General features: G+C 39.7%; 1 protein-coding gene across 4 annotated transcripts in view; it reads left to right on the top strand.

Moving 5' to 3' along the window:
• LOC137268569 (uncharacterized) overlaps positions 1-15199 on the top strand; it is a 32974-nt gene that overhangs the window by 1833 nt on the left and 15942 nt on the right. The window contains exons 2-5 of one of the 4 annotated variants that reach the window (XM_067803137.1): positions 1801-2034; positions 10421-10537; positions 10722-10781; positions 11462-11521. In XM_067803137.1, the coding sequence (XP_067659238.1) occupies positions 10453-10537; positions 10722-10781; positions 11462-11521 (205 nt within the window). In that variant the 5' untranslated portion in view covers positions 1801-2034; positions 10421-10452. Of the gene's footprint in view, positions 1-1800; positions 2035-5000; positions 5266-10420; positions 10538-10721; positions 10782-11461; positions 11522-15199 lie in introns of those variants that run through there. The other 3 variants (XM_067803140.1, XM_067803136.1, XM_067803138.1) reach the window with 3 other exon arrangements.

Raw genomic sequence — 15199 nt, 5'->3', positions numbered from 1 at the left:
GCATTGATTTCAACAACAAGTTTTCATTACTGAAGATCCTTTCCTTAAGAAAAGTTACAACTTTTAATGCAACAAAAACAGCTTTACTGGAGAATTGTTCCATTCCCTACCACCCACCCTTCCCCCTAAGTAAATAAAATAAATAAATAGAATGAATGAATGCATACATGCATACATACAGCACCATAGGTATACCAGCCTTGATGATATGTTGAAATGCGGCCAAAAGTCACTGGTTAAACCATGTGCTCGCGAAATGCGAAACACGTATGGATAAGAACAACTTGTACAACTTCAACAGCTAGTTCTTTTTATTAATATCTCTGACCTGAGATGAGTCTGGTGATTTTCAGGCGAACATAAAGTATGCTGACATTGTGGTGTGGATGGACACCTCAATCCGGCTACCGACGGAAGGGCTGAAGAACGCTCTGATGGACGAACCCCTACATTTATTGACACAAGGATGATGAACTACTTCAATACTACAGCGTGCATGTACGCGCCATTCACCATGATGGAAGCCAATTTCATGATGTTTCACAATGAAGAGTTTGTGAGAGATGCCATAATTGCACCTTGGATGGCATGTGCTGTAAATCGTAATTGTATGTGTCCTGATGGATCCATTCTATATTGTAATTATAGCCAGAATAAGTATGGCATTTGCCATAGGTATGACCAAGCTGCAATCAGTTTAATTGCAATGCAACTGTTTGGAAAACATGTCGAGAGTCTACGAGCAAAGAATCTTAAGAGCAAAATTAAAAGAGGCGATATTTTTGCATATTTCAAATATTTAGATTCACAGGTGAAACAAAAAGCTGCCTGACAAGTGAATTTGCCAGGAAGCATCCATACTGAACCCCCAAATCACACAAACTGCCATGAGTGAAAGTTTTGGGGCTATTTTTGCTCAATTGAAAATCCTCTTGATAATTGCTGTTTTTGCTGAAGTGGGCTTATGTGTCTAGTGTCCATGCATGTCCTGTCTTTGCAAGTGCTGACTGCTCTTGTTGAGACAAATGCCTGCTTATGCATACCTACCTTGCTTTTGCGTGGCGAACGAATACTCCTGCACGAAAAGTTAAGATAAGCCCAGTACAAATCCATTTTTCGGACCCCGAGCATGTGAATTATCTTCAACGGGTCATGCGTTAGTTAACTTTCTCCATTATACTTCCATACATCCCTGATATACTATTGTTTATTTGTTGATGCTATTGTTTACATGCATAAAATATTCCCTTGACTTCTCTCTGCATGATATCTTCCGCTACCCGTTGTTGCGACATATATTCCGTACATTACGTGCTGATCGTTCTACTTGTGAATGTAAAAATCTTATTTCAAAAGGTTCTGACGAAATACTAATAACATAATATTGTATCCAGGAACTAAATCAGTGTATACTTAGAAAGGCTATGAACGCGACGTGACCCTATGTCTTGGGGACAGTCAAGTAGGTTTACAGCTTTGGTCAATGTGAACATTCAGCTTGGTGCTCATAATCAATCTAGGAATCAAACATAGCAGCAGTTATATCTCCTGTCCCCCAGCCTGTTTAAGCAGTTAGGCAAGCAGCAGATGTTGGGGGAAGGCGGCCCACCAAGCACCACTGACGTTGTTATGTGAAAAGTACCACGGAACAGTGTTAGCAGTGATGAAAATGTAAAGATAACTTACTTCATCATGGCTTGTCTTATTTACCTGTTTGGGGTACATTCACAACACCTTAAATAATAATGCAAATGTCAGTGAAAAGGACTGCATTTTCACGAGTTCATGATTTATTTACAGTCACCATTGGGTCATGGGTCGAAATAAGTTCCTGCACAAGTTAGGCAAGTTTTAATGATGTCAGGGCTGCTGTCTTGTCCTTACTTTCCACTGGCTGAAGACGTGCAACGTCTTGATTGGATTCTGAATTTAGTTTTGGAAAGTGTGAAGTTTGGTCACTTGCTGTCTATCTCCCAACCTGGCAAGGTAGTTGGAAAATCACGGAAGGAGGATGTTGACTTTGGTGGATTTCAGGTTAGTTACACTTGGGTTTATATGAAAGTATGCTTAATTGTTGAAAGGGTCACTCAGAAGTTATTGAACCTGAATTTAAACACTTGGTGGAGGGATACTTTGACTCTGGGTTTGAAGTTGTTGGTGGCAATAATTCCACTTTCAGTAAGTGAGCGAGTTTAGTTTTACGCCACACTCAGCAATATTTCAATATAATAATATTTTGTTTTGATATATGTTCTATCGTGATAAAAAGGTTAGGGTAGTATCACTGCATAGGTTTTCTGCCTTGGCAAGAGCTAAGGAAGACATGGATCAGACACAGGCCCACGTGCCATTGCTAGGATTGAAGATTTTCTTTTCAAAATATGAAAAAGAATTATATGACCCCTGACATGAAACGCTTCACAATACAATATATCTAGACAAGGCCGGAGACTTCGGTGTAGCCCCGCCTGCCTGCTTTGCCGATCGCTTCGCTACCATCGCATACAATCGATTAAGACTTCATCTAAACATATAATCATAGGTGATTGTCCTATCGATCACCACTCATAACATCTATCAGTTCTTTGTTGTTATTTCTACAAGTCGATTGAAAGCCGATTTGACCCTCACCCAAACGATCTTGACACAAATGGCGGACGATAGCAAGGACCATAAGGCTGCATAAAGGGGGTGCGGCGTAAAACAAAACTCACTCACACCCTCCCCATCAAACACACACACACATACACAGAGAGAGAGAGAGATCGAGAGAGAGAGAGAGAGAGCGATAGAGAGAGAGAGAGAGAGATCGAGAGATCTGTTATAAAATAGTATATGGCCGCTTGTGATCACCATGTTTCTTTGAAATGTCCTCCAGTGTCCTCCAACGTAATCTGCCTGAACTGCACGTCATATTCGACAAAGAACTACCCTTTTTGTCCGCGCTCTTGTGAAAGGAATTATCAAGTCCCAGAGCACTCACGCTGACGCTCTGTCATCGCGGCAACTGTTGCGTTAAGCAAGCATCTGAGTCTTTGTGAACTGTCAGCTAATTCACCTAAAAACGTTGAAATATCTCCTTCATCACCTATTGGAAACTGTTTCCCCTTTTCATGACAAAATCTGTGACATTTCTCACTCAGTTTGTCCATTGCAGTTTTAAAGTTGATAAAACCCGCCGTGATAAGAATTGATCCGACGCGCGTTTAGATAAATTCTCCGAGTATATAATCTTCATTTTAAAATCTTCATAAGCTCTGTCAGGTCTCCGGCACATCGTCAGAAGCGATCTGGGAAATTTGAGACGAGTGCATGTTAACAGGCGCCATGTAAGCTGGAACCATGGTTGCGCCCTCCATATGGGGGGTGGTTGATCGTTGTTACTCCTAAATGCACTGCTAATAATTCAAGTCGTGACATTTAATATGGTCGTAGACACTTTCCTGATCCCAGGTGCCCGCTACTTTTAGACAACTACAAACCCCCAAACATAGCTGGATGAATCAATAACCATTTATAGCTGAGCAGGTGAAGAAATGCAGTACGGTGCTCCGTTCGAATTGTCTACAGCGTTTTACTACCCGAGCAGATATGTTATCTGACCTATTTTTTTCTTGATTTTTTCTAAATCAAAATGACTTTGTTTCATTGTATTTGGTTACTTCAGTGAGAGAAGCGCACATAAACACAAAGTGAGAGACTGTTGATGAAATCATGTGCGGTGGGATTGAAAAGTAATGAACAATGTTAACGCTGTATGTGTAGTATCCTACATATGCGTCATTAACACGGAAGTAAAAATACCTACTTCAGCATCCGACCCATATCGACAATACATCATGTGGATATTCAACACCGAACACAAACTGAGAAGACACTTTTCAAAAGTATTTACAATTTATCATCAGAAAATCTCTTAATATTAAAACAGTCTTAAACAAAATGTAACGCTGAGCTTTTCACGCCTTTTGTGTATTCATTAGTAACATCTTGATCACAGTCTACATCTGTGCCTATACGAGTGTGAAGATCCCCCGCACATACTCGTACTAGACTTTAAGTCTATTATAAAAATAAATTTTCTTGAAATAAAATAAGACAATTTTCACAAAGTAGATCGGTTTTGTTGTAATATGCGGGTTGATGTGGGTGAGTATGTGGGCACGCATATATAGCAGATCAATATCAACTTTAAAAAGAGAGTCTAGTAAAGTTTGAAAAAACACATTTTTTAAAACCACAATATGTACTTCGGGAGATGTTTTACCACTACTCCACGTAAGCGTTTTCCACGTGTCTGTTGCGTTAATACTGTATTTATTCAGACAGACTCTTGTGCAAGGATATTTTGTATCAGTTCAGCAGGAGGAAATGCCAGTGCAACGAAGATCATTTAAAAGCTTAGGCAACCTTCAAAGACGTGTCAATACTTGTGCCCACCACGTCCACGAATAACAGATCTCCCACGCCTTGTCACGAGGTCTAGCCAGCCATATAGCTGGAATATTGCTGAGTGCGGCGTAAAACTAAACTCACTCAGTCACGAGGTCTAGCATCTGGAGAGTGAGTGAGTGAGTTTTAGTTTTACGCCGCAGCATCTGGAGAATCCCCGCCACATATCTCCTGTAATAATGAATTAAGGTCAAATGGATAAGGTGACGACCTTTAAGTGTTTCTTAACTGAACCGTGAGTTACCCTGAGTAGACATCGCCAAGGCTGTAACTCCAGGCGGGGAGACAATATAGACCGGTGAAATCCGTTAAGGCAGTCATGCAGAAACCAGTGTGCGTTTCGTTATAAGGCGAACCATACCTTCAAATTAATGTGTAAAAACGCGTTAAAAAACATGTTCAACAGATGTATACACATAGAAGATAAGACAAGAAGTGTAAGACACCTGCAGTGTTTGTCTGCATTTATCCATGCCGACATTTACACACGCACACACAGTAGGTATTCACACACGTAGCGCACACAGCGCTAGCACCTCCTTTACAAGACAACATTTACACACTTTCACTTTCAATGAATACAATTCCTTCCGAGGTCAGTAGTACAATCGTACTGAAATGGGACTTCCCCTGTACATCCTCACCTCGTCCACCCGCATGACTCACAACGGTGAAAAAAGAACCCACTCGTGTTCATTACTGCACAAGCACGTTTCCGTACAACGATTTACAGTGGGCGCGGCGTGGCAGGTTGCAGCTGCCGTGCCGGGTTTTATTTGCCGTTTCCAGGATCATATCTGTTATCCAAAATGGGTAAGTTGTGTTAAACATAAACTTCAGTTTTCAGTTCTTTCACATGTCAAAGCGAATCTCCTTGATGCGTTGTGTTGCTTTGCGTTTTGTTCTGAGATGCCAGGGGCTGATAATTCAGGTGACCCTGTTATCACTGCGTATTGATATGTCCATGTCGCTACCACATGTTTATCGTAATCAAGTAACATTTAACTTTAATTCGGGGTTCTTACCGTGAAAATGTAGATGTTTTATCTAGAACATTGAGTTATGAGGAATTTGAATCACCGAAAGATTAATCAAATTTCCGGCTTCTCCGTTAAGTTAATTGTCTCCCCTGCCTCCGATAAACCCATGTCGGTGAAATTATCAAGGCTTCATGTTATATGCGGTCGTGCTGCATATTTGCTGTGTGTCTATTGCCAAGATATAACCATCACAGCGGGTAAGCGACCTGACTATGTTGACAGACAGCGTGCTGACACACTTTTTTCGTCGCTATTGTACCATACAGGATATAGATGGGGGCATTCAACCATAGCTTTCAGTGTAGACACTACCCATCACGGAGAAGCTGCGTTTCTACCTCGTGTCACATTACAATCATCTATTTACGAACTGGTGCACACATTCAGGCGTAAATTAATGAAAACTCTGGGTCCAATATGTCGACAGTTTGATGAACACATCGGAAATGAGAATTTGAGATGTATAATTGAGCAGCACGTTATGGATCACAAACCAAAGTTGAGTAGTACACGCATGCAATGCGTGCGTTTCCCGATGTTTCCTAACTTTGGACGCATACCGAATAAGCAACTGCACTTTTGAAACTTATGTTCGGCGTATAATGCTGCATGCAAGCACTTGTCCATATCTGCCTTGACCGGATTTGGAAAGATGTCCATGTTTGAATAGCAACTTAATACAAACGAATAAACAAATAGAGAAATATTAAGTGATTCCTAAAATTGACTAACGGACACATTTCATAATGAATGGAATATTATGAGTAATAGCTTTATTTCAAATTGACATTACTAGCTTATATGCTACAAGCGAGCACTATTTTAAGCACCTGAGGTACGTTCAAATGTACCTGTCTCACTGTCCATCAATCGTACCTACGTAATGGGTATAACAAATTGCCTGATGTTGAGTTTGGTTTGCATTTTCTGTTTTTAAATAATAATGTAATTAATGGACATGCTTTTAAAATAAAACGCATTTGCGCTTTGTACTTAAAATGCATGTATGCATCAATGCAGACTTGATGTCGTGACTATATGGCTGGAATAATGTTACGTAAAGCCCAACTGCATTCAATCACTGCTTGGATGATGTTGATTTATTTGACTCGACTTACGTCCTCCTTACCCGTTGAGGATCATAGTCTCAACAGTTGACCTTCGCGCTTGCCAGAAGCATTGTGCATCAAGCATATTTTAGCAAATGTCCAAGTTTAAGATCAAAACGTAAATGGGATCATACGTGTGTTAATGTATAAGATAAGGCAATTCCAAACGGAACGTAATTTTGATACAGTGGAACTAAGCACGTTATGACATATATTCAAATTGCTGGTCCTCAACATCAAGTCTTAACATGTTATGAACTTATACATATTTGCGAAGACTGAGTAATATAGCTATTGTCTCTTCTCAGTTACCCCGTACATTACCAGCACATTTACTGTTACAATCGTCACAGGAAATTCACACTAGGAAATATAGTCACAGTGCGATAAGTTACAGGAAGTTCTTACAAGGAAATATATTCACAGTGCAATAACTGTGACCATGGCAATTTCTCGGCCATATAGTGACGGGAAATAGTGTACAGACACATTAAGTATACGTAGTGAAATGACCATCCCCGACGCACTGTAAAATAACTTGAGTACCACAAAAGAGTTAAAACTACCTGGCATAATGTTTTTAGGTAGAAAACTATTTTAGGCAATAAAATATAAAAATGGGTTACAGATGACAATCACGTGCACCTGAAGACAGATCACCATAGAAAGGACGATTGAGACTGACAGTGAAGTAAAAAAAGAAATGTCGATCGTTGTGTAATAATCACAGACTATCTGGGAGTGAGTGAGTGTAGTTTTACGCCGCACTCAACAATATTCCAGCTATATGGCGACGGTCTGTAAATAGTCGAGTTTGGACCAGACAATTCGGTGATCAACAGCATGAGCATCGTTCTGCGCAACTGGGAACCGATGACATGTGTCAACCAATCGATCCCGTTAGTCGCCTCTTACGACAAACATAGTCGCCTCTTATGGCAAGCATGGCTTGCTGAATGCCTATTCTACCCTGGATCTTCATGGGTTGTTGTGTCTGAACAGTCGTTACAGGCAAGCTCGTGTTTACAGGTGAGTACCATTTGGGGCCGGTAGCGAGATGTTGGGGGGTGGGGGTGGGGGGACCTGGGAATATTTCGTCAACGTGTATGGCATAAGGGATGACGTTGAGCAACCAGTTGCTATTAATTGTATCAAGGAAGAACCAAAGAACCACACGACATTGCCTACCAACACAGTAACTCTGATGCCTCGTAGAGCAACACTAACAAACGACTTTCTGCACAGCGCCCAAAAAACATCCTTCTCATGCCTTAACCAGCATGTTCTCCAAATATGACTCCGACAGAACACTCATGGTACTACCTGGATCGACAAATCATATGACTACGAACGCCACCTGTTACTGCTCAACAATGTCTCCTACTTAAGCGATAACGGATCGTGTTTTTCGCCTTTATTGAAATCAGTGGTTGTGGCACTCACTGTTGATTCAATAATTGATGATATTTTGCAGAAGAAACGACTTGTTGAATTGTGTAAAAGTTCACCCTACGATAGCACGTATCTGTCAGTGTCAGTCAAACAGTACTTTTGACTTTGATTGAAATTAAATTACGTACATTTGCAGTAGAATTGAATAGTACTCTATTGGAATTAAACATATGTTCATTTATATATCTTTTCCGTTTCTATTCAAGCTGGTCTAACACTGTATAATTTCTTTTTTGCGCACAAAGTTTAAATAGCCCGAACACGTACTGTGATGAAACACCATGATTAATCTGTAATCTTTGTAGAATATATAGTGTACATGATGCTGTCAGAGTCAATGAGGAATGCGATTGTGCAGATGCTTCTGTATTTCTCGAACCACCAAATAATGTCTGATAACAGACGTGAGGATGGTGGATGAACTACTCTGTGTGTGTGTTTGTGTTTGTGTGTGTATGTGTGTGTTTGTGTTTGTATGTGCGCGCGCGCGTGTATGTGTGATTGTGTGTGTATAAACTTGAAAAATCATTTCTGACAACATCAGGTCGTCCTTACTCATACATATTTGTGCCCTCGAACACAGAAGTCCGTCAGTGGGTCAACAAAACTTTATTCGGCATCTAAATATGCAATCACATGATATTGGCAACGGCCAAGCAGCGACGTCAGCCATAGGCGATCGTCAGCCTACCTGCGAAGCCGCTGCCCGAGGATCAATTCCCGTTACATTCCGATTTCATTGCCTATATACTACTGACTGTCAGACTGCCCTGTATCGTTTTACGATACATGTATGGCCAGCCTGCGGTATCCAGCACCTTATAAACAATGTAAACTTCCGTGGCCAGCCGGGCATTCTCGAAGATTAATAACTGTACCGATGGCCATGGTACCGAAGCCGCTGATATTTCATTTAGACCGACAGCACTGCGATTTAGGTTTAGATGACACAACTTAGCTTAACTCTGAGAATAAACAAACATGTCTATATTCCCTGATAAAGCATATGCCTATGCATATGATAATCACAACAGACAGCTGTGCTTTTATGACTATATATATTGCCAATCGATATTTCACTCTATGGACTCCTACGTTAGCAGATAGAAAGAACATGAAACGTTTGATGACAACTGATAACGATTAACATATAATGCCACACAGGAATCCGGATGAGAATTTGTGTCAAAATGACCTCTTTTGTTGATTTTGTGTGAATAGAGTGTGTCTAGTGTCTACCACATTTTGTTTGTGGTTGATTGTGGACACGTTTTGGTATCAAGATTAATAGTGAGCGGGGTTAGCTATCCGCCGCAGTGTTCTAGCTATCTGGTAGACTAACAGCTAGTATCTGAAATGAATATATTTTACTGAAAAAACGGTCATAGTGACAAAAGAAAATAATATAATGAAATGGAGCCCTGAGACTTTCTTCATTTCCTGAAGCTATGGGAATCTAGACTTGCCACATTTTCTAAACTTGCGTGGGCTTTCTTTGGTATATATACTTCAGGATCTGTATCACAGACTAGCTGTCTGGCTAAGGTTTGGAAAGGATTGAGTTTGAACCTGACACTCCAGTGAACAAAATTATGAGCCTCGATCCACGCAAATGAGATGCGATAACATGGTGGTTTTCAAGGTCCATGCCATGCCATGTTCGGTAAATATATTTTAGTTGAGATAAGAAGTTCTCACTTGTCACTTGAGTGGGCGTATAAATACCCCTTAAACCAAATAATATGAGAAGTAATAACGTGGTTGACACTCCGTGTCCTTCGGTGTCGAATTCCCCGGCCGTTGCAGTTTGATAACGTTGTGACGGTTCGTCCTGTCACGGGAGACCAGCCGCAGTGATGCAAGTCGTATTGACTTACCACTTATGTGACAGGAAAGAAGAGCGTTGTCTGGTCATTGTTGTTGGTCCCCGACCTAAATTCAATCGACAAAGCCTTTTTTTCATATCCATACGAACTCTCTGTTCATAACTACTTTGCAGCATTTTGTATTCGTGTTTATATTTCGGTTTGTGTTCATTGCCACCCTATCCTCCAACAGTAACCAGCTCACATACACCACAACCCTTTGACTGAAAAGGCACTTTGTGCTTACTTAGGAACTAGTTGAATATATATATTTGTCTGTTGTCTGTAAATAATCCAGTATTAATCCAGTGATCAACTGGACAGCGCTAATATATGCAACTGGGAAGCGATGACATGCGGCATACGAGCTGATCCCGTGAGTCCGCTCTTATGGTCAGCATGACTGCTCAAAACCAGTGATAATCTGGCCTTTCTCGAGTCCTGCCATTGTGTGAATTTAGAAGTGATGACGTTTTTACTGTTTCCTTTTCTTACTCTTCAGGCAACAAGAAGTGGGTCTTCTTGGCTGTTGTCATGATGTCACTAGTCATGTTTTTCTACGGTTACCACTCCAGACAAAATGTCTTGGCGCATATAAACACCCTGACAGAAATGGCCGGTAATGTTATTGTTATTGTTATCGATGTTATTCTTCCCTCATCGTTCCTGCATTCAGGACATGTTAACAATTAAATGTTCACCTCATTATAGATCACGGTTAAAATACTCAACATGCTTCTAGAAAATCCGAAATTAGTAAAGTATAATTTCATTTTAAAGATGTGTCTTTCTTTTTCTTTTAGTTCAAAAAGTCGTTGGAACCAATAGCAGTCTATTGAATCTTTACCAGAAGAAACTTGGAGGTACGTCTTTACAAGTCAAACGTTGTGTGTTCTCGCATGTAAAGTTGAATAGCGAGTATCATAATGTTTGACGATGAATCTGGCATGAGATGAAGAAGTGTGGGATGACACCGTGAATGAGAAATAAAGCAGCATACTGGCACGTTTAATATGAGATGGATAAGTATAGTGTGCGATGGTACCTTGATGAAATATTTAACATGCGATGAAACAGTATGGTGGAATCTTATATAGAGAGATGAAGCAGTGTGCGACGGCATATTTTGTATGCGATGAAGCATCATAGTGTATGATGGCATCTCAAATGTGAAAGGAAGTAACAATATGTGTGATGACACATTAGATGCAAGATGACGAAGCACAGTGTGTGATGGTACCTTAAATCTGAATAGCAGCAAAATTTGTGATGAGACATAAGGAATAAGATAAAGAAGCACATTGTGTAACGGTACCCTAAATATGAGATGAAGCAGTATGGTGAGTGACTGCATATTCAGTATGAGATGAAGCAGCATAATGTGTGCCGGTATATTGAATATGAGATGAAGCAGCATAATTAGTGAAGGCATATTTTGTATGAAATGAAGCAGCCCAGTGCATGATGGCACCTCATATATGCGATGAAGCAGTATGGGGTGTGACGGCATCAGTTTGAAGAATTGTCTTTCTTTTTCTTTCAGTTAAAAAGATTGACGGAGCCAGTAGTAGCCTATTGAATCTTTTCCAGAAGAAACTTGCAGGTACGTTTGTATTAGCCAAATGTCATGTGTGCTCCCATATTTAGTTGAAAAGCAAGTATACTAATGTTTGGCGATGTATCTGGAATGAAAGAGACGTATGGGGTGGTACCTTGAATGTGAAATAGTTCAACTTGGTGGCACTATAAATATGAGATGAATCAGTATTGTGATTGCATGTTTAGCATGTGGTGAAGAAGTATTGTGATTGCATGTTTAGCATGTGGTGCAGCAGTACAGTGATGGGTGGCATATCTAGTAGCAGATGAAGGAGTATGTGTAATTCCATATTTAGTATTCGATGAAGTAACACAGATTGTGATTGTATATCTAGTATGAGATTAAGCAGTATAGTGTGACGGCATATGTAGTGTAAGACGAAGCAGCATAGTTTGTGATAGCATAATTTGTCTGAGATGAAGCAGTGTATTATGGCACTCTAAGGATTATACGATGCAGCATAGTGTGTGATGGAATATTGGGTATGATATGAAGAAATACCGTGTCTGGTGACTCCGTTCATATGAAGCGAAGCAGCATAGAGTGTGCTGGGATATCTATATATTATGTGATTAAGTGGTGTAGTGTATGAGATGTATGAGATGAGGCAATATTGTATGCGATGGCATAGCTAGTAAGAATTAAAGCAGAATAGTGTATGATTGTGCCTTAAGTATGAACTAAAGCAGTACAGTCTGTGCTGGCATATTTAGTATGAGGTGAAGTGTAGTGACGTCTTATATATGACATAGTGGTACCTTAAATTTGAGAGTCAATGCACTCACAAGAGAGAGTGACGACATGTTTGGTATATAATGAAGCAGGATAGTGCATGATTGCACACTTAGTACGAAGTGCAGGAGTGTACTGCGTGGTGGCATCTTTAACATGAGGTGAAGGAGTATAGTGCGTGATTACATTTAGTATGAGGTGAAGGAGCATAGTGTGTGATTACACTTAGTATGAGGTTAAGGAGCATAGTGAGTAATTATATATAGTATGATGTGAAGGAGCATAGTGTGTGATTACATTTAGTATGAGGCGAAGGAGCATTTTGTGTGACTACATTTAGTATGAGGTGAAGGAGCATTTTGTGTGATTACATTTAGTATGAGGTGAAGGAGTATAGTGTGTGATTACATTTAGTATGAGGTGAAGGAGCATAGTGTGTGATTACATTTAGTGTGAGGTGAAGCAGCATAGTGAGCAATTACATTTAGTATGAGGCGAAGGAGCATAGTAAGTAATTACATTAAGTATGAGGTGAAGGAGCATAGTGTGTGATTACATTTAGTATGAGGTGAAGCAGCATAGTGTGTGATTACATTTAGTATGAGGTGAAGGAGCATAGTGTGTGATTACATTTAGTGTGAGGTGAAGGAGCATAGTGTGTGATTACATTTAGTGTGAGGTGAAGGAGCATAGTGTGTGATTACATTTAGTGTGAGGTGAAGGAGCATAGTGTGTGATTACATTTAGTGTGAGGTGAAGGAGCATAGTGTGTGATTACATTTAGTATGAGGTGAAGGAGCATAGTGTGTGATTACATTTAGTGTGAGGTGAAGGAGCATAGTGTGTGATTACATTTAGTGTGAGGTGAAGGAGCATAGTGTGTGATTACATTTAGTGTGAGGTGAAGGAGCATAGTGTGTGATTACATTTAGTGTGAGGTGAAGGAGCATAGTGAGTAATTACATTTAGTATGAGGTGAAGCAGCATAGTGTGTGATTACATTTAGTATGAGGTGAAGGAGTATAGTGTGTGATTACATTTAGTATGAGGTGAAGGAGCATAGTGTGTGATTACATTTAGTGTGAGGTGAAGGAGCATAGTGTGTGATTACATTTAGTGTGAGGTGAAGGAGTAGTGAGTGAGTGAGTGAGTTAAAATTTAATGTCACATCGGCAATATTTCAGCCATATCGTGACGGGAACGGAACATTAAAATGGAATATATGAGTATTATAACAATCAGTCGACGAAGGACAGTAAAAAACTAGAACATCACAGAAATGAATGTAAAACTAGTAGCTATGCCTAAAACAATTTATCTATAGAGGACAATACAATATAAAACCGGGCTATAGATTGCCAACAACTGAAGGTAGATCACCATTCTAGGGACCATGGGGACTTACAGTACTTTTGCTACCTGCATGGACCCTAGCTGGATTTACATCATCCCCTCAGCCATCAGCAATTTCGGAAATCTAGCCATACAATAAAAATACACTTATACTACCATTAAAAACGTGGAAATTTAGAATTTACTTTGCATGTTTGTGGACTTACGTACCCTCTCAGGAGGACAATAATTTTACAATACTTCAACCCCCTTTGAGGGTACAGCCACCAACAATTCAAGTTACTAATTCAAACTACCAGTCATTAAAATACATCTATTTACAGAAACATATTATTCAAAATTCAACCAAAAAATCAATTTCTTTTAAAAAACCTATAATTAAATGAGAATTAACGCTGGTAAAAAGATCCTTAATTGTTTTAACTGTAAAATACTTATCCCTTGTGATGGAGAATTCAACACAGTCAAGCAGAATATGCTTGACCGTGACTCTCTCATCACAAGAGATACAAAATGGAGGATCTTCACCTTTTAACAGGTACGCATGAGTGTATCTAGTGTGGCCAACACGACATCGTCGCAAAATAACCTCTTCAAATCTGGACTGACAACCCAAGTGGGTATAACCAATGTAAGGTTTTGTCTCATGTAATTTATTGATACCCACTTGGGTGTCCCACTTCTTTTGCATCAGATCACGGATATAAGATCTAATGGTGGCTTTGGAATCACTATAAGGAATAAGAAGTGGTGTCACAGATTTGTTGAGTGCTGCTTTAGCAGCAAGGTCAGCCAGTGTGTTACCAGAAATGCCTACATGGCTGGGTAACCAACAAAAGACGATGTCGTATTGGCCAGTAGCAAGATCATTATACAATTCAATAATTTCTATTAAAAGTGGATGTTTGCAAGAAATATTTTTAATAGCCTGAAGGCAAGAAAGAGAATCGGAATAGATTATATATTGTTTACGTTTCGGGTGTCTTTGAATATATTTGAGAGCTGTTAATATGGCGTTAGCTTCAGCTGTAAAAATAGAACTATTATCTGGTAATCTAGAAGATATTGTTCTGGATCCAATGACAGTGGCACAAGCCACTGCGCCACCGTCCTTGGACCCATCTGTAAATAAAGGTTTGTAATTGCTATATTTATGCTTTAATTGATGATATTCTTGTTTATATTGTAAGTCATTTGTTTCTGATTTTTTAAAAAAATGTTAATGTTAGGTCAACTTGTGGCCTAACCAACTGCCAAGGAGGAGAAGAAAGAAGACGGGAAGGCGATATACTTTCCAGCTCAATACCAGCAGAAGAAATAAATGGTTTAATTCTGTGCCCAAGAGGTGGAACAAGAGAAGACTTTTTGTTATACAAATCTTCATAAAGGGGATTGAACACACAGTTATAGGCAGGGTTAGATTCATCAGAATATAATTTAGTAGTGTATTGTAAAGACAATTTTATACGACGTTGACTAAGAGATGGTTCATCGGCCTCAACGTAGAGACTATCAATAGGTGAAGTTCTGAAAGACCCAAGGCAAAGTCTTAAGCCTTGATGGTGGACAGAAGTTTAAGGTTGCTGTTGCAGGCTC

This window comes from Haliotis asinina, chromosome 16 (assembly GCF_037392515.1).
Source record: "Haliotis asinina isolate JCU_RB_2024 chromosome 16, JCU_Hal_asi_v2, whole genome shotgun sequence".
In the NCBI taxonomy this organism is placed as follows: Eukaryota; Metazoa; Mollusca; class Gastropoda; order Lepetellida; family Haliotidae; genus Haliotis; species Haliotis asinina.
This window is presented reverse-complemented; position numbering and strand designations above follow the sequence as displayed.